Here is an 18,544-nt window from a genome sequence, read left to right as displayed (position 1 = left end):
TTTTTCTTGCTTTTTCTGCTTTTCTGTTTTGAACTGAGACTTTTTCTTCTTCTTTTTCTTCTTTTCTTTTTTCTTTTCTTTTTTTTTGTTGTTGTTTCTTTTTCATCTTTATTTGTCTTGTTTGGTTGTTCTCCACAATTTTGTTAGCAATAAAATATTCGCAGTGAAGATGACTTGATGTGCGAGAAAGAAAAATAACAGAGAATTTAAAGATACGAGATGAGCCTCGAAACTCTACATCACGGGCTTCTGCTATTTCCTAAGCAGCTTTTATTTACAACCGCACGTCTGTTAAAAAGTCTAGTATGGGGCGAAGTATCCACCTCTTCCGCGACCTCTGTAAAAAAGCGAACAGAAAGAAAGAAAGAAATGTGAATAAAGTCATAATTTATATAGATATATGCTAATATATAGTAATCCTTACCTGCCACGTCCACGGTAACCGTGCATTGGAGAATGACCATAGTAAGGAGCCATACCGCCACGGAAACCACCGCGGAAACCACCTCTTCCACGGCCACCACGGTGTGAGAATCCAGGGACGTTTGTACGCTTAGCAGAGACCTATATATATTTACGCACGCACACATAAAAAGCAGTAAATAAATAAATGTACTACTACTGATAATAATAATATATATGGAACTCAGTCCAAGTCAAAGCTTTTATATACCTTTAACAAACGACCACGGAACAAACTCTCGCTCAATGCAACAGCAGCATCGATAAAAGAAGGCTCAGCAAATTCGATGTATGCGAATCTATGAGTAATAAAAGTGATTAATACACACGTATATATGTACACACGTACGAACACACACACACACACACACACGTACGTACGCACACAAACACAAACACACGTATAAACACAGCAATTGAGATTTTGTTGGAATGTACCAGTGAGAGTATTATATATATATATATATATATGTGTGTGTGTGTGTGTATGTCTAGATATATATATATATATATTCTTGACACGCTTACCCCTTGGGATGGCCGGTAAACTTATCACACAAGATTGTTACTCTGTTGATTGTTCCGCACGACTGGAAATGGGCCTGTAGCTCTTCAGGTGTTGCTCCATAATCAACCTAAAAAATTTCCTCATTTTTTATTAGCAACGATTACACTATAATAATAGTAATACTGATAGTAATGGTAATCGTAATGGTATGAAATCTGAACTTGTGAGAAACTTACGTTGCCAACGTAAACTGAACGAGAATCAACTGCTTCTCTGTCAACTAAGAGCATCAAATCATTACGGTCAATCAAATCAGACTTTTTATTTTTTTTTATAACAAACAAGATTATATTATAAATGTTATAGATTGGCAATCTCTTCTTACCTTCTTCAGTTGACATGGTCTTCTCTACCTCTGCCTGCATTGAACGCAGTTTGGCAGCTTCATCCTCCATCTCCTGAACACGCACCTTCATGGCTTCTAATTCCTAATAAGTAGATTTTGCGGAATGTTAATGGGACACGAATACATTATGGATCTGTTTTCTGATGAAAGACAAATCATTCTACAGCTGCGCTGTTTAGGCTACGTACTTTATCGACATCGCCTTCAATCTCGGCCTCAACAGCCGGCTGTTCTTGTTGGGAAATGATCTGTTGTTCAACAGTTCCAGTGTGGGCTTCAGTATCGGTCATGATGAATATTAAAAGAACAAAACTTTTTCCGTCTTGCTTTCACGCGTACGGTAAAAGGTTGGCTCACTAGAAAAAGTAACATGTGACGTCGAGTTTTTGATGGGCGGATGTTGAATCAAGAGGAGGGGGGTTGAAGTGAAAAAAAAAACGAAAAAAAAAACGAATGAACGAATGAATAAGTTTTTTTTTGATAGTCTAGTCAATTATGATCACAGCTTTCGATTATTATTATTATTATTATTATTATAATAAAGGAAGCCATTAAAGATGTATTTATATACACACATATATATTATTGATTGCTTTACTTTAGTTTGACTGGGAATATTAAGCTGCTGCTTTTTTATTATTTTTATTATTTGTTTTCATTAATATAAAGAAGTAAAAAAATAAATAAATAAATAAAGATTTTTTTAAAGGAAAAAGTATTACTAGTTAGCTAAATGAAGCTATGTATGTGGATAGAGAGATAGACAGATTATACAAGATAAATAAAAATAAGATAATTGAAGGCTAGGATATTATGAAAGATAGGGAAAGTGGAGGGGAGGAAGTAACAAAAAGATATTCTTTGTGTGTGCGTGTATGTGTTTGTTTTTTTTTTGGAAAAGGTAAAGTAGTGTTTACTTGACCAGAGCAGGGGCATAAGCAGCGAATGAGAATAGAAGACCGGCAACGAGACCAGCGCAGGGAAGAGTAATAACCCATGAAGCAAAACACCAGGAAAGCATTTTCCAATTGACGGCGCTGAGGTTACCATTGCAAAGACCAATTGCAGCGGTTGCACCAGTAATACAATGTGTGGTAGAGACAGGAAGACCAAGCTTTGAACAGGTGAGGACAGTGAGAGCAGTAGCCAATTCGGCACTGAAACCACGGCTGGGACTGAAGTAAGTAATATTGTTACCCATGGTACGCATAATCTTGTATCCCATGGTAGCCAAACCAAGATCGATAGCAACGCCACCGTAAACAAGAATCCAAACAGGGACTGGAACCTTGCCTCCAACATCGACGGCAGCAGTCTGCCAGACACCAAAAACGGCTGCAACGGGACCAACAGCATTGGATACATCATTAGAACCGTGGGCAAATGAGGCCATACAGGCAGTCAAAACCTGGAGGAAAGAGAACATGTATTCGGCATCATCTTCGTACAATTCGGCAGCTGCGTGAACTTTCTTGAGATGTTCATTGTCGAGATTACGGACATCTTTGCGGACACCATGAAGAGCCAAACCAATAGCACGGTCCTTGATTGAAACCATCTTGGATTTGAAGTCGTTCTTGGGCTCGGGGATTTCTTGGACAAAGGCCAATTCTTTTTCGGTAACAGCTCCCTTGGAGTCACTTGCGGTGGTTGCAACTTCACTGATAGGATTGCCATCTTCTCCGATCTGGGGAGGGACGGCTCCGGTAGTTGTGGGGGCATGGAGTTCGGGGTCTGCTTGTTGGAGAGTGGGACGCTTGGAGAGGAAAGGAGAGATAAAGACATGGTACCACTTCAAATCTTCGTGGCCCTTAATGCGGCGTTTGAGCCAGTTGCAGACAAAGAACCAAGCAAAGAAGGCAAAGAAGGTACCAACAGCGAAGGAAATTCCAACAATAGTTCCAGTAGACATCTTGGCGGCATCAGTACCTGGTGCACCCTTGTAGATGATGTAAAAGGCTTCGATGACAGTAGTAATGAAAAAGTAGACAGGAACAGAACGGAGACCCCACTTGAAACTGTCTTCTCTGCGAAGAACGGTATACTTGACACTGAGATAGATTACAGCGGAAACACAACCAGCAATGATAGGGGAAATGAACCAAGAAGCAATGATCTTGCTCACACCACCCCAAGACCAGTCAACAGCATTGCCACCAAAACCTGCGATACCAACCTAATAAGTAACAAAAGGAAGAGAATCAGTAAAAATGATTGAAATATACATATAGATATTAAAAGAATCATATACATACACCAATGATAGCACCGACGATAGAGTGGGTAGAACTAACGGGCCATTCCATGTGGGTAGCAAAAATAACCCAACATGCAGAACCAATAATAGCACAAGTCATTGCAAGCATAAAGGTTTCGGGAATATCGACGAAGAGAGCAACGGAAATAATGCCACCCTTAATGGTCTCTGAGGTACCTGCACCGAGCAAGACGGCACCAAGAAATTCGGTAAAGCATGCAATAACACAAGCCTGAGCAAGAGAGAGAGAACCAGAAGAAACGGAAGTGGCAAACGAATTTGCTACGTCGTTGGCACCAATACCAAAGGCATCACCAAAGGCGGCAATCATAGATACTGCAAAAATCCAAGTATAATCGTGAACCTGCATGGTTCTTTATTTTTCTTCCTGAAAGTAGTTTATGGGTTCCTTTTTCTTCTCTTGATCTACCAGCTTTCTTATATACCAAAAAAATATTAATATTTAGTTTCAAATAATTCGCTGTAGAGTTTTTTGTTTTGCAGATTTTTTTTTGACCAATCACATCGTTTTGCTAGTCCACGCCTGCCTATCTTTTCACCTTGATCCAAAAGGTTTGTCTTGACAAAGAATCTCAAGAAAACTGAGACTTCTGACATTCCGCTTGTAGATACTCTGTGGACTAAAAGTGGTTCAATAAAAAAAAACACTCGAGTACAATAGATAATATATGAATTCAAATCATTTTTGATTAGAATTTTCCTATCGTTTTATTTAACGGATATAAATGTATAAAATGCAATTGATTTGGAATACAATAATTTGGAATTAACTATCAATTATTATTCAAAATTATGATTTATGATTCATGATTTTTAGCAATTGATGATTTGAATATTTGGTTGTGTACTTGAAGATTATAATACAATTATATTATAGTAATAATCATAATATAAGATTGTTTTATTGAGAAGAATTGGTTGGGTTTCTTACAGCCTTGATTATGCTCGGAAATCAAGGTTTTTAGTATATGTGAACAAAAATAAAATAATAATAATGAATCTTTTGGTTGGCTGTCACTAAAGCAATGATACAGAATCACACCACTCACACAGCTTCACTGAGAATTACAAACTGTCCAAGCTCTCGCTTTTCCTCGTGGGTATTCAAATCGTAGCTTACTGGCTAAGATAAACTACAGAGGCACAAAAATCAATAGTTTCTTCCTCAAATTCTGCAACTCTAGTATATTTCCTGATTAGGGCTACAGATCCCACATGTCGCATACTTACTGCTTAATCTTTTGTAAAGGGTAGTACTGGATATTAATGGTGAACTGTGTAATTTAAAGATCACAGTAATTGCGATTGACAGTGTACATCAGGTGGCGTACAAAAAGATTATTTGATCCGTAAATCAAAAGGAAAATATATATTCAATCGCAAAGTTGAATCTATTATAGAAATCTGCAAAACCCAGGATTTATCCTTTTTTTTTGTGCACAAAATATCCAGCCTTTTGATTCACTTTGACCAGCCAGTAATCTTAAAGAATATTAGCATGGTCTTTTTACTCTGGTATTTGAGACAACACGAGATGAATGTTCTGTACACTTAGTATAACGATTTTTAATACTTGTGGCAATTCAAATTAATATCGGAGAACTATCATTAAAATAATAGACCTGCACACACCCATACATTATATCTCTAATGGCGTGGCAAGGTTTATTTGACCGTGTATACACCGGGACATTGTTTACTCAATTGAAAAACAAATTACAAGCCTAGTACCCAAGAATACAGGAGATGACTAAAACTATATATCTTTCGAAAACTGCTTTCTTTTTTCACAAGTACTTTAGGTTGTACTCTACACACATGTCCATAAGGGTCTGTGGTTATCGTAATCTTCGTTAGACTTCGTAAACTGTCCATTTGATGTCACGTGTGGTGCCTTTTTATTATCATCACTTTGTCAATTGAATAAGTGGTTTTCTTTTTCTTTTTTTTTATCGACCAAAAAAGAAACATTAAGGTTCAATGGTCTTGTTACACGAGATCAGAATCACCAGAACTTTGTGTACCATTTAAATTCTAAAAAGTCGGTGTAATTCTATAATTCTGTAACTCTTGCTTTTTTTTTGGAATCTTACATCTGCGAGCAGAATTATGGGATTTCATAATAGTAATCATAATAATTTCGAGATTTCTAGCATTTTGTTTCCAAAAAATTAAAAAATTAAAAAATTGAAAAGGACAAAATGGGGATTGTAGAATATGTATTTTTATTAAGTTTTTTCAAATGAATAAATGATATTAAATTTTAATAGACATAACAATAGTTTCTACCAATATAACCATAGCCTCAAAAGTACTGGATCCAATCAAGTCAACTCCAACCATTCACATATCATAACGTACATTCACTCACTCACTCACTCACTCACTCACATAAGCGTATACACACTCACTAACTGATGTACATATCAATATACACATATATAAATATATTCCTTACTCACTCCCGCATATTTGTACTCTCCCACTTACGCTCACTCCCATCTTCACTCTCATTCTCACTTGCTCTGACCAAGACCTCGTTTTTCATACGTACACACGGCTATCTCCCTTTACCCCCTCTTTTCCCCGCCGTTCCATCTCTCCCATCTTCGCAGAGTTCCGCCTGTGCACAAGGCATTCGACTTCCCTCCCGAAGCATCATGGCATCATCGCGACGCAGGCATTAACCTGATCCGCTATTGAGGGTATTATCTCAGCAAATCCACACAGAAAGATCAAATCTTCCCATGCAGAGAAGCACCCCTTGAGCCATGACGTTCATTAAGAACAGAAGGCCAAGAAAGAAAAAGAGCCGAAGCTCTCTTTCTCCCCTGTCCCTCCGTCTGTAGAAGTTTATTCAGATCTAGATAATATAGAAAAAAAGAAGATAATAGGTAGAAGAAGAGAAATAAAAAAAGAAAAAGATGCAGTTAGTGTGTACCTAGTACCAAGTACCATAAAATCCATAGCCTGGGGAAACGGAAAAAGTAAAAGACGGAAACAAAAAAGGCTTGATCTGGACAGAACAGGACAATGCGGAACGGAACGGATTTAAGAAGAAACAGCGCCAAAGAGAACCTCCATATCCTCAAGAGTACGGCCCTTGGTCTCGGGAATAAACCAGCAGCCGACAAAGCAAACGATACAGCAGGCACCGAAGAAGAAGTAGAGACCAGAGACAGTGTGAGCAAGGAAAAGAGGCGCACAGTAAGTGATCAAGATGGAAAAACCCCAGTTGAGACCATAAGTCAAGGCAAGACCCTTGGCACGGGTACGCATGTTGAAAATCTCGGCAGGGTATACATAAGAAGCACTTCCATAACTGAACGAAAAGGTACCAGCAAATATGTAGATAAACGCCATGATGGTGTTACGGGCATGAGGGTTGGTCACTGCTACTACGCCAGTGTCGACATCAACAAGGGCGAATTTCTGGAATAGAGCACCGACCACAAACATGCTGATTCCCATTACAGCAGCGCCAGACAAGAAGACAGGTTTACGACCCCAGCGATCAATAAACCATTGGAGTGATACGGCGGCTGCAATGAAAGAAAATATTCCTGTACCACCAGTAGCAGCAATTGAGCTTGATGAATCAGTCATGCCGGCATCGAGGAAGATCTGAGGAGCGTAATACCAAATAGCCACACTGCCGGTGAAAGATGTAGAGATAGAGATAAAGAATGCGATGCTAGTACGCTTGAGATTGGAACCCTGGAAAAGCTCTGCATATGTACGCTTGCCCATAGACTTTTCAAACTCGATCTCAGACCTGATGGCTTCATACTCCTTACGAACAGCGGGGTGATCAATTGTGGTTTCATAGAGATCGGCCAGGACTTGCAAAGCTTCCTCGGGGCGATTGTGATCAATGAGCCAGCGGGGGGAGAATGGTAAGAAGGTCAATACTAGGCCACAGAGTGCGCACACGCCCAAGTGAAACAGCCAGGGTGCTCTCCAGCTCCAATCAGAAGCGAGGTAACTAGTACCAAATGTGAAGAAGTAACCAACCACCTGACCAAAGGTGCTCATGAGAGTAAAGAAACTGATAAGGCGGCCACGAATATCCGGAGGAGCGATCTCAGAATGGTAGAGTGGAATAGCATTGGTCATTAATCCAGCGCCAAAGCCGCCCACCAAGCGACCAGTCAAGAGAAGTCCAAAGTTGTGGCCGATGATCTGAAAGAGAATACCAATACAAAAGATGATGGAGGCACCGATAATGGAAAACTTTCGACTGAATCGATCTGTGCACAAAAATACACATATATATGTAATGAGTTAATATTGGCGTAATCGCGGGATATTTGTAAATCTTCATTTTTAAAAAATGTAACCTACCACAGAAAAACCCGGAGAAGAAAGCGCCTAGTGCGGCAGTCATCAAAAACAAGGCAAGCAGCAATCCTTGGAGATAGACAAGATTGTCTGGAGTAAAGAAGTATGCTTGAAATGGCTCCATACTCAGGATCCCAGAAACGGCACCGGTATCATAGCCACACACAAATCCACCAACGGCGGCTACAATGGCTGACAAGTATACAGCCTTGCGAAACTTTGGAAGAGGTGGATAATCGAGTGGGTTACCATAATCGATTCCAGGATCTTCTGGGTTAACTGACTTGGTATCCAGTGAATGAAGAGACATTTTGAATACGATTTGAAGAAGATGGTATTGTATCGTTATTATTTTTCGAGAAAAAGGATGGAGTATTTATGTATGTTGGGGATTATCAAAAAAAATGTCGCTTTTGTGTGACTCACATTATTACTCGGAGTACAAATCTCTATGGAAGATTTGAATTAAAAAATTAAATACAAAATTGTTAATTGGTTGGGAAGAAGAAGGTGAGTAATAACTGTAACCAGAACTTTCGATCTTGATGGTAAAAGATCTTTAACGACAGCAAAAGCGTTGTAATTATGGAGATTGGGCATTGAATACGGAAGATATCAACCTGGTAAAGTATGTCCCGTTACTCTTGACTCAATTAGTTCCGGTTCTAGATCGTAAAAAAAAAAACTTTGCCTATTCCTTGGATCAATGGATCATGGCATTAATCCCATATTCTTATAATTTTTGATATTTCATTATCACTATCACTATCACTATGATTGTCATTATCGTCATTTTACCTTGTTTGAATTTCTTCACTTTTGTATACATACATTGATACATTGATACATGAATATATTATATAAATAAATAAAAACATTAAATAAGATATAAATTGTGTGGCTTATTTTTCAATGTAATTTATTATTTTATTTTTTTTATATTGAAACTTTTGGTGTGTTTGAGAATCATTTTCACGAAATGCAATTTTATTTTTTTGAAACAATCAACTCTAGTGGAAGATTAAAAAGAAGTAGTGGAAAATATAAAGTAAATATATATATAAAAGTAAGTGTGGGATAATAAAAAGCAGAGTCTATAAGATTTAGATATCATCTTCATCAGTGAAGACCTCCTCGCCACGCTTGCGACGCTCCATTCTGTCCTTCTTCTTCTTGCGGAGCTCCTTGGAAGAGAGCTTCTCCTTCTTCTTGACGGCCTTAATAGTGTTACCCTGAGCATCAACGGTGTCCTCAGCTTCCTCCTCCTTGATAGCAGCACCACCGTTACCAGTAACCCAGTTGTGACCGGAAGCAACAAGACGACCGGCATCAACCTTCCAGACTTCGTTACAGAGGGCCTCAGAGAACTCACGGTTGTGAGTAACAATAACGACACCACCTCCGTATTCCTTGATAGCAGTAGCAAGGGCACCAAGAGACTCACGATCCAAGTAGTTAGTAGGCTCATCAAGAACCAACATGTGAGGCTTGTTCCACATGGCAGCACCAATGACAAGCTTGACCTTCTGTCCACCAGAGAGACCACGGATACGGGAGTGAGTGGCGAACTCGGGATCAAGACCAACCTCGGTCAAGTGCTTCTCGATTTCCTTGGCAGTCAAAGGACGGTTGAGACCCATCTTGGCGGCTTCCTTGGCATCGACTTCAGCAATCTTCTTACCGAAACCCATGGCCTCGAGCTTCTGACGGGAGATCCAGGTGTTATCGACGGAAGAACGGCCAATCCAGGAGACTTCGTACTCGTAGGACTGCTTGAGCTTACGACGACCGACCAACTCCTCAACAACGCGCTTCTCACCATCGATGACAAAGGTCTGGGCCATAGCCTTCTGCTCCTCCTCGTTGATCATGCGATCATTCTTCTCGAGCTCTTCTCTGTCCTCACCGGAGGCATAACGCCACTGGATGTACTCGTTGGGGGTGCTGTCCAAGTGTCTCTCGATATGGTGGAAAGCGTGCTGGGCAACGTAGGCAATACGCAAGTTAGGATGCTTCCAGACGGTACCGATTTCGGACTCAATCTCACCGGTCAACAACTTGATGAGGGTAGACTTTCCGGCACCGTTGGGACCAATGACGGCAACACGGGAGGCGAGGGAGCACTGCATGGTAATGTCATACAACTGCTTCTTGGCGGTGTTGGGGTACTGGAAGTCAACGTTCTTCATCTTGAGAATGGCACGCTCCTTGGTCTTGATACCCTCAAGGTATCCGGGCTCGGGGAAAGCGAAACGGATCTGGGTAGCATCGAGAGAGTAGTAGGAAGCAGCCTTGGGGACCTTCTTGACGAACTCAGACAAGTTACCACCATAACGCTTGAGCTTGTAGTTGGCTTCATAATGGATGATATCGGAACAGACGTGATCGAGGAAACCAGAGTCGTGGGAGACGATGATGGAGGTGACAGTCTTGAGACCCAAGAGGTAGTTCTCCAACCAGGCGACGTTGACAACATCCAAATGGTTAGTGGGTTCGTCCAACAAGAGAATGTCGGCGTTCATCAACATGGCACGGGCAAGAGCCAACTTCATCTTCCATCCACCGGAAAGAGCACCAATGGGCATGGTAGTGACCATCTCCTCAGTGAAACCATACTCGCGGAGAATCTTGGCAACCTGGACACGGTCCTTGGTCTCAACACCCTCGGAGGCAATGACGAAGTCAACAAGGGGAGTATCGGCCTCGGAACCATCGATATCGTGCTCGACGTAGACGGTCTTGAGCTCGGACTTGGGAGGGAAACCTTCGACCTGCTCGTTGGCAATGGCGCGCATGAGAGTGGACTTTCCGCAACCGTTGGCACCGCAAAGACCATAACGTCTACCACGCTTGAGACGGAGATGGGTACGGTTCAAAAGAATCTTGGCACCATAGGCAAGGGAGAAATCGCAGTTGCAGAGATCTTCACCTTCATCATCCTCCTCCTCGACGATCTTGGCAGAAACGGCCTCCTCGCACTTGTCGAGAGCGTTGACGGCAAGCTTCTCAGCATCTTCCTTGGACAAGAAAGCGGCGGTGTAAGGGGCAACGGATTCGAGCCAGACGTTCTTGAAGAAACGGTGTCCAACGCAGAGAGCGAGAGCGATGTCATCGACGTACTTGACGATAGGAGCGTAGAAAGCATCGAGCTTGGCGGGCAAGAGCTCCTCGAAGGTCTTGGTGACCTTGGAAGCTTTCTCGGCCTTGGAGAAGATCTCGTGGTCAGAGGTACCGACACGCTTGAGGGTGGCAAGAGCCTTCTGGACGACACCACGGCACTCGGGATCAGCAACGATCTCCTGGACCTTGTCGAGGGAAGGCAACAACAAGGGCAAGAAGGGAGCGGCGACTTCGGGATCGTCGACAAGCTTGCACATGTTGTCAACAATAAGGGCAGACATACGCTTGATGGGAGTAGCACGCTCGTTCAAACCACGGTTGAGAAGGGGAACCATGATGGAGAGAGTGGGGGAATCGACCTCCTGGACGAAAGTGGTGGCACCCAACAAGTGGATGGTCTCAGGAACGTTCTCGGGGTGGTTAATACAGCTGATAACGGCGGGAATGAAACGCTCGATATCCTTGTTCTCGACGAGAGCACAGATGTTACCCATGGTGGAGGTAGCGGCCTTCTTGACATCGGTCTTGGTATCCCACATGCAGTCAGAGACGACGGGGATGACTTCGGGGATGACAACGAAGAACTGAGGACCGTTCTTCTTGGCAAGCTCATCCAAAAGGCTCAAAGAGAGCATCTTGGTCTGCCACTTGCAGGAGTTTCCGAGACCCTCGAGGATGACGGGAACCATGACGGCGGTAGCGTTAGCGTTTACGTTGAGGGCCAAGTTCTTGGCGGCCTGGGCAGCAGCGACCTTGAGGGCAGCAGACTTGTCGGCCTGGAGCTCCATGAGAGTAGAGAGGAAAGGCAAGATGTAGGGCTCGGCCTGACCGTTGATGCTCTTGGTGGTCAAGGCAGAGATGATGGCAACAGCAGCCTGACGGGCAGCAAGAGACTTCTTGTTGGCGAGGTTCTTGGAGATGGCCTCGATAACGTTGAACTGCTTGAGAGACAGGACACCGTTGGCGTTGATGAGAGCAGCGAGCTCGTCAGCAAGGGCCTCACGGTCGGCATCGGAGGCACCAGCAAGCTTGGCGAGGAGCTCCTTAGCCTTGGTAGACTGAGCCTCGGAAGGGGAAGCGGTGGCAGCCAAAGCGGTAAACTTCTTTACCTCAATGGTGCTCTTTGTGTTGTTGTTAGCGGCTGCGGCTGGCATTCTTATAATATGAAGCGAGCGAGAGGGGGGAATCCGCAAAGGGGGGGTTGGTGATAAGAGGGAACAAAAATGTTACAGGTCCCAATAATTCAATCAGGCACCCTATTTATTGGGTTGAAAATTTTTTCTCTGGTCACCAATCACAGCCACTGTTTTTACAATACGGATATTCTACATTTACTGATTCAAAATCAGCGTCGGAGATGTAATGCGCATGCGCCACTTTTTCGTAGCAAAAAGAAAAAAATATTGGTAGGCAAATTCATATATATATATAAAAGTATTGAAGCACTTTAACCATCACTACTTCTCAAGTAGTCAAGGGCAGATACTAGAATACATTTGGCTAGTTATCTAGAGTGAGTTTTTGTGCTTTGGGTTTTGTTTTTACTATAAATATTATATTTTTGCTGTAAGCTTATATGTATTCGCATATGTCTGTATGTGTGTGTGTGTGTGTGTGTATGAGTTCAAGCTAAATATTTTGTGCAAATATTGATCTTTTTACAAATGAATGTTTTGCCATAAACGGATGGCTGGATCGGCATCAACAAGCCGACTTTACCCCCCCTTTGTTCCTTAATTTGTTCAAAACAAACTCTTTTCATTCGTCCATTCTTTAACTTGGTTTTTTTTTCAAGGCATGCTTTTCCACAGAATCCAGATAGTTTGGTCACCTACAAACTGATCCAATATATTTGATTTGATTTAAAAAGATATGAATGAATAAATGAAACAAAGTCGTTTTTCAATCACTATGTTTTGAAATCAAAGAGAACGGAGAAGTTACTATAGAACACAGCCAATCTTGCCCATTTGAGGAGAAACTTGCTTCCTATTCTTCTTTGGTTTCAAAAGGAACAAAAAGAAAAATAAAACATTGTCTTTGGACCAAAGAGAAGGCGAGAAATTGATACATTTATGGAACAATTTATTTTATTTATTTTTTGGTGGTGGTTTCATTTTTCTATGTTTCTAGTACAGCATCTCTAAAATGAATAGATGATTTATCATATATAAATTATTTTTTTAAAGAAGAAGAAGAATCAAGGGATTAGCAAATTATTTGTGCTTTGGCTTTGTTTTGGTCCATGGCATTTGTTACGTATTTGTTGTGCACTATTTCAAGTCTTATTCAATCAAATGACTCTGGACATGAAAACATTAGCTCAAAAAGCAACAAACAAAATCTGCTTGTCATTCATAAAAACTATAAAGGAAGCACTGGTGATCACAAAAGCTTGAAAACATTATGGCCACACAAACCACTGTCTGCAACTAATAAAAGTAAAAGTAAAAGTAAGCCAGCCTTATATGTATATAGTGTTGCATTACACCCACATACATACACATACACAAATACATATATAAATCTAAATATATCTAATACATCTAATATCCCTGTACATCTGCACCAAAAAGAGAAAGGCAGCTTGAGGATATAGAACATTTTGATTGATCATTACATCTTATGTACGGGTGCAAAGGCTGTAAAGGACTGTTCAAGTAAATAGCCAATTAATTTAAATGATAATCGACGGTTGACCTAATTCAACTCATGTTCTTGCAGACGCCAAAAAGAATTCATTAAGGGTGATATCAGTGATCGAAGAGACTAGAGCATAAGGAGCCTAGCGTGTCTTACCCAACAAAAAAATCAATAAACTAAAAGAGTGTGAGTTCTTACATCAAATATCCAAATACTTTGAAAACCATTAAGAAATAATGTAAATGCATATCATAAAAACGGTTCATACAATAAATCAATAGGATATTATTAATTATTGGTGATATCTAAAGAGTTGATAAAGATTTAATGATATACACACATACACATCTGCTAACAATACATCTATACTATACAGTATAAGCATGATTAGTTTTAAAGCCTTTGGTCCAAATCAAGCACAAACCATACATACGTACATACTTCATTTCAACCATAATAGAACCGAAGACTCAGCAAACATTTTTGGATTATTATCTTTTGGTTGGCCCTTGCTTCACTCACAAATCTTAATATCCAAGCAAATATGTTGAATGGTCTTAAAATCTGGAGTGTTGACCAAGGCTTAATACCCTCGCTCATCTTATGTCCGGAACAACAGTCCTCCAGTAGAGCCGCTCACAAATCTATACTCAAGTCTTTTCCACACTACCCACTTATCCACTACAATAAACTGAGATGAAATGAGACTCACAAAACCAAAAAATGATCTTCTTTTTTTCTTTCATCAATTAGATTAATGTTACTAGGTTAATTCTAATCGTCTTTACTTGTTTCTTCTTTTAACATCACATTGCGAGTTACAATACACAAGCTAATCCCCAACAAATGATCTAGATGATCAAAGTTCTTCTTTAATGGATTATCTTCATCTATAATGCAAATCTCAAATGATCATGTAGGGAAAAAATCGATCCATTTATATAATTTATACAAAATTTCTCTCTCTATTCCTCTCGCCCCACATTGCTCTCTGTCCATTTAATATTTTCTGTAGGTAATGGGTATCCACTTGAGGGTGTTTTTTTTTTTTGGAATCTTTAATAATACTCTTGATATTGAACAGGCTCATCTTATTAACAGTTGAAGTCATGGTGTTTTTAACTTTTGAATATACACATTTGTAGAATAATTGAGATGATCTACATTACCATATAATTTTCAGCTATTAATTAATTAATTAATTATTATTTTTAAAAGATGAATATTGGCTTTACATATTGAATTCGATTACTATGACAACGAGAAATCAAAATTAGATTTCTGTCATTTCTTTTTCTTTAGTCTGACAGCACGACACTTTTATATGTATACATTTTGTATTTAACACCACTTTATAGACAATCCTAGCCGCCTTTGTTAAGAACAGAGAGTTAGGCTTCGTATATATTCATCAGAACTAATACAACAAAACAATATATATATATATATATATATATATACATATACATGCTGTGACATCCAGATACATAACCTTTATCTTCTAGTAAACAACCGATAATAATGAAAAAATAAAATATTTAAAGATAATATTTCTGGGTGGACTGAGAAAAGCACAGATGAGGGATTATCTTTTTAAAACGTGGTTTTTGTTTCTAGATGAATCTAATCTATATAGCAATATGTTCCAGAGTGTGGGGGCAGTCAAAAAAAGGAAAAAAAATAAAAAAAAATCTAGTTGCAGCAATTTCAACCACGAGGCTTAAAAGGCGACCTCCGCTCTAGACACAGAATCTGGTACCATAATAATCGCCATGTGCACTGGTACGCCACATATATCAGAGATTATTAATTAAAGAGATACAATGCCTACATAAATGACGCCTGGGGCAGTATTTATATACACGTATTATTATTATTATTATTAATAGAAAGGGGGTAAATGATACCTCGTACAGAAGGTATTATTTTCAATAAACACAGACCACACAGAAACTACTCTAATTCCACAAATTTCTAATTAATTATGAAGATATGCTAATGTGAGTAAGTTTACTTTTTTAGAATAAAGTTTGTGTGTGTGTGTATGTGGGCTAATACACATTAAAGGTTTGTTAACGGTCTAGTATTTGGATAATAAAGCCATATACTTTGGTATCAATTCAAAAAAAAAGAAAGGAACTAATGATGACATGATGTTTTCATAATTGGAATATAGAACAAGAGTAAGCATGAAGACAAAATGAATGAATGAACTAATAGGCCTTGAATAAAAGAGAGTAGAAAGTGAGATAGTTAAAGAGAGTGGAAAGGCCAAATAAAATAAAGTAAAAAAAAAGAATGAATTAAGGAGCAAGAGCTGAAGAGGGATGAAAAGTGAATGAGAGGGTAGGGTAGAGAGGTGTAGGGCGATGTGTGGTAGGGTAGGGTAAGTTCAAAGAATAAAAGAAAAGGAAAAGTACTATGTACAAAACAAAACATCTACTTGGTAGAAAGAACAAAATACACAATAGAAATTAGATGAAAAGAAATTAACCAAAGCATTAAAGGGTATCATTAGAGATCGACCCTAGTTGTTTCTTCATCCAGCCAAGATACCCAATCGAATGTATCTTGTCGCCTTCGTAATTTACAGGAATCGTTTCCGTGTAATCTTCCGTGTTTCCAGGAGACTGTGGACCAGAAACACTTGAACAGCTGCTTACACTCCAACTAATTTCATTTGCTTCTTGCATAGCTTCAGGACTACATGAACGGCTATTGCAATTGTTTTCTGCTAAGCTAGGAGACGAAAGCGGACTTCTGGCATGCGATGCACGGTCATGGAGAACCTTGATGGCTTGTTTAAGACCCTGGTCTGCTCGATCCCGAATATCTCGGTTAGGCGATGATCTCAATAAAGCCAAGGCGTCGATTGCGAGAATCAACAGATGTAGGTCAAGTGCACAAGGTAGACGAAGATGTAAAACATGTAGGATTTTCACTATCGCATCAGAAGACATGGATACTATTATAAGTGCTCGTTTTCCATCGATACATCCTAAAGATGCATCACTGAGGTCGCAATATTTTGGTGGATCCATAATACGGGTTTGTAGGTTGAGCCAGTTCACATAATATACAACATTGAGGTAGAGAACACGTGTATTGACACACTGATGAATATGATCTGTCTGAATATAGCTCATGGGCTGATCTGATACTCGATGAGATGGCGGTAGACTATTCCAAAATTCAAACAGCTGATTTTCGATCATCTCGACAGCATTGGATGGAATGACCTTTAAGGAACCAGCCTGCAGACGGTATGATATAACCGAGGTGTGTTTTCCGTTGTCGTATACTTTAGAAATGCTAATAAGTCGAACATAGTCGCAATAGACTTTGACGGCTTCGTATATGGCTGTGTCAGCCATCTCGTATGGTAGAGGTGTCGGGTGGCCAATTTCGATAGGGAATAAGATGTCGGAAAAGTCGTTGAGGTTGTCGAGCATCATATACAAGTATGTTTCGACGTAACGGATAATATAGAACATGCGTCTCCATGTCTCTGCTTTAATAATTCCAAGAGGACCTACTTTCTCGATAGCCTCTGACAGAGGAAGGTGTAATATATGCCTGTATGTATCCTTGAGCTGGATGACCATACGCCAAGAAGTCGAGCTGTACAATCTTGCTTCTTGCATATTTGTCGTCAAGACAGATACAAAAGAAAGGAGGGCTATAGAAAAGGTTGTCTCTAGAGTTGGGCCGTCGAGGTTGTCGAACAATGCGTCTCTCATGAGCTCCTGGGCTTCTTTTCTAAATGATTCTGAAAGTTCTTCTCGTGTGTAGCTTCCAAAGGTCTTGGGAGCATGTCTACATTGCGAATAGCCAACAAAGGCAGCGATTGAGGTAGAAAGGAGAGAGTCTGGATTTGACCGTAAATAGTTGTAATAATAATAGTGTATCAAGATAGGATTAAGCATTCCGTAGCATGAGAAATATATGTCGATAAACAAAAGCTTTGCTAAATATCGTTCATTTTGATTTTTAACTATGATACTGTTTTTGGGTTCTTCGTTTTCAATAGCTGTGGTGGAGAAGGTATTTCTGATTACTGATTCAATCTTCAATAGACAGTTGGTTACGATCATGCCTTTTGATCTTTTAGTAATAAACGAAAGTGTATGTTGCGGTGATATAGATAGATATGGTGCTGCTTCTCGGATAAATACAAGCATGTCAGAGAAATTATTTATATTGGTTTGGAATTGGATTCCATTTGTAGTTTTAGATAGTGTGAGCTGCCATTGGTCAGAATAGGAGTTTTTGGGATTTAGGTGGGTGCACTTTGAGGCATCGATACATTCGCAGGCAGTGTTTTCTGTCTGTGCTACTTTTTGTTCCACTGTGTTGTAATTGTTGGTAGGCAATAGTTGTTTTCGAGGACGTTTGTTTACTTTGGCAGTGATATGGAGAGCTCTGAGCTGCTCTTGTAAATCCTCGGCTTCTTGCTCTAACTCCCATATCTCGTTCCAAACTCGATTCTTTTTCGATAGAGGTATTGCTCTCTTGGCCATTAGAGGCCTGGCCGTAAATTTAAATAGACAACATGAACTCATCTTTCGACAGCGTTCACATTGCATTCCCTGCAATACGATACACTTTCGGCGATGAGCACGACAGTTTTCGCCTTGATATATGAGTTAGATTATGGATTATGGTATTCATACAGAGCTCTTTTTATTTTTATCTTGTTTTCTTTCGAGTTTATGTTTAAGCTATCTAACTCACAAGGTCTATTGCGTTTCTGCTTCGTATTCTCGTTTTCGTCAATGGTGCTCAT

General features: G+C 40.0%; 5 protein-coding genes across 5 annotated transcripts; all 5 read right to left on the bottom strand.

The window, feature by feature from the left end:
* Nucleotides 1-420: 420 nt before the first annotated feature.
* PHYBLDRAFT_107289 (hypothetical protein) lies at nt 421-1,458 on the bottom strand (the record flags this gene model as incomplete). Its single annotated transcript, XM_018427991.1, has 5 exons — nt 421-564; nt 674-761; nt 991-1,097; nt 1,207-1,250; nt 1,356-1,458. Coding segments are annotated over 5 exons (486 nt in total), but the record flags the coding sequence as incomplete, so codon positions are not given.
* Nucleotides 1,459-2,289: 831 nt separating this feature from the next.
* On the bottom strand, nt 2,290-4,003 carry PHYBLDRAFT_57776 (hypothetical protein; the record flags this gene model as incomplete). The annotated part of the gene is made up of 3 exons (XM_018440253.1): nt 2,290-3,110; nt 3,132-3,552; nt 3,632-4,003. 3 exons carry the CDS (start codon nt 4,001-4,003, stop codon nt 2,290-2,292), a joined length of 1,614 nt encoding a protein of 537 aa, XP_018296431.1.
* Nucleotides 4,004-6,720: 2,717 nt separating this feature from the next.
* Nucleotides 6,721-8,333, bottom strand: PHYBLDRAFT_121915 (hypothetical protein; the record flags this gene model as incomplete). The annotated part of the gene is made up of 2 exons (XM_018428837.1): nt 7,999-8,333; nt 6,721-7,904 (listed from the first exon to the last, which is right to left on the bottom strand). Coding segments are annotated over exons 1-2 (1,491 nt in total), but the record flags the coding sequence as incomplete, so codon positions are not given.
* A 572-nt stretch (nt 8,334-8,905) lies between these two features.
* Nucleotides 8,906-12,329, bottom strand: PHYBLDRAFT_176829 (hypothetical protein). Its single transcript, XM_018437819.1, has 2 exons — nt 12,048-12,329; nt 8,906-12,026 (listed from the first exon to the last, which is right to left on the bottom strand). The coding sequence occupies exons 1-2, from the start codon at nt 12,267-12,269 to the stop codon at nt 9,099-9,101; spliced, it is 3,150 nt and encodes a 1,049-aa protein (XP_018296429.1). The 5' UTR covers nt 12,270-12,329; the 3' UTR covers nt 8,906-9,098.
* A 3,930-nt stretch (nt 12,330-16,259) lies between these two features.
* Nucleotides 16,260-18,544, bottom strand: PHYBLDRAFT_163505 (Zn(2)-C6 fungal-specific transcription factor; the record flags this gene model as incomplete). Its single annotated transcript, XM_018434808.1, has 2 exons — nt 16,260-18,391; nt 18,493-18,544. The coding sequence occupies 2 exons, from the start codon at nt 18,542-18,544 to the stop codon at nt 16,260-16,262; spliced, it is 2,184 nt and encodes a 727-aa protein (XP_018296428.1).

This window comes from Phycomyces blakesleeanus, assembly GCF_001638985.1.
Source record: "Phycomyces blakesleeanus NRRL 1555(-) unplaced genomic scaffold PHYBLscaffold_3, whole genome shotgun sequence".
Lineage (NCBI taxonomy): Eukaryota > Fungi > Mucoromycota > Mucoromycetes > Mucorales > Phycomycetaceae > Phycomyces > Phycomyces blakesleeanus.
This window is presented reverse-complemented; position numbering and strand designations above follow the sequence as displayed.

Bases quoted from the DNA above. Each gene is read 5' to 3' on its own strand.
- PHYBLDRAFT_176829 (XM_018437819.1), bottom strand. From the start codon at position 12,269: ATGCCAGCCGCAGCCGCTAACAACAACACAAAGAGCACCATTGAGGTA.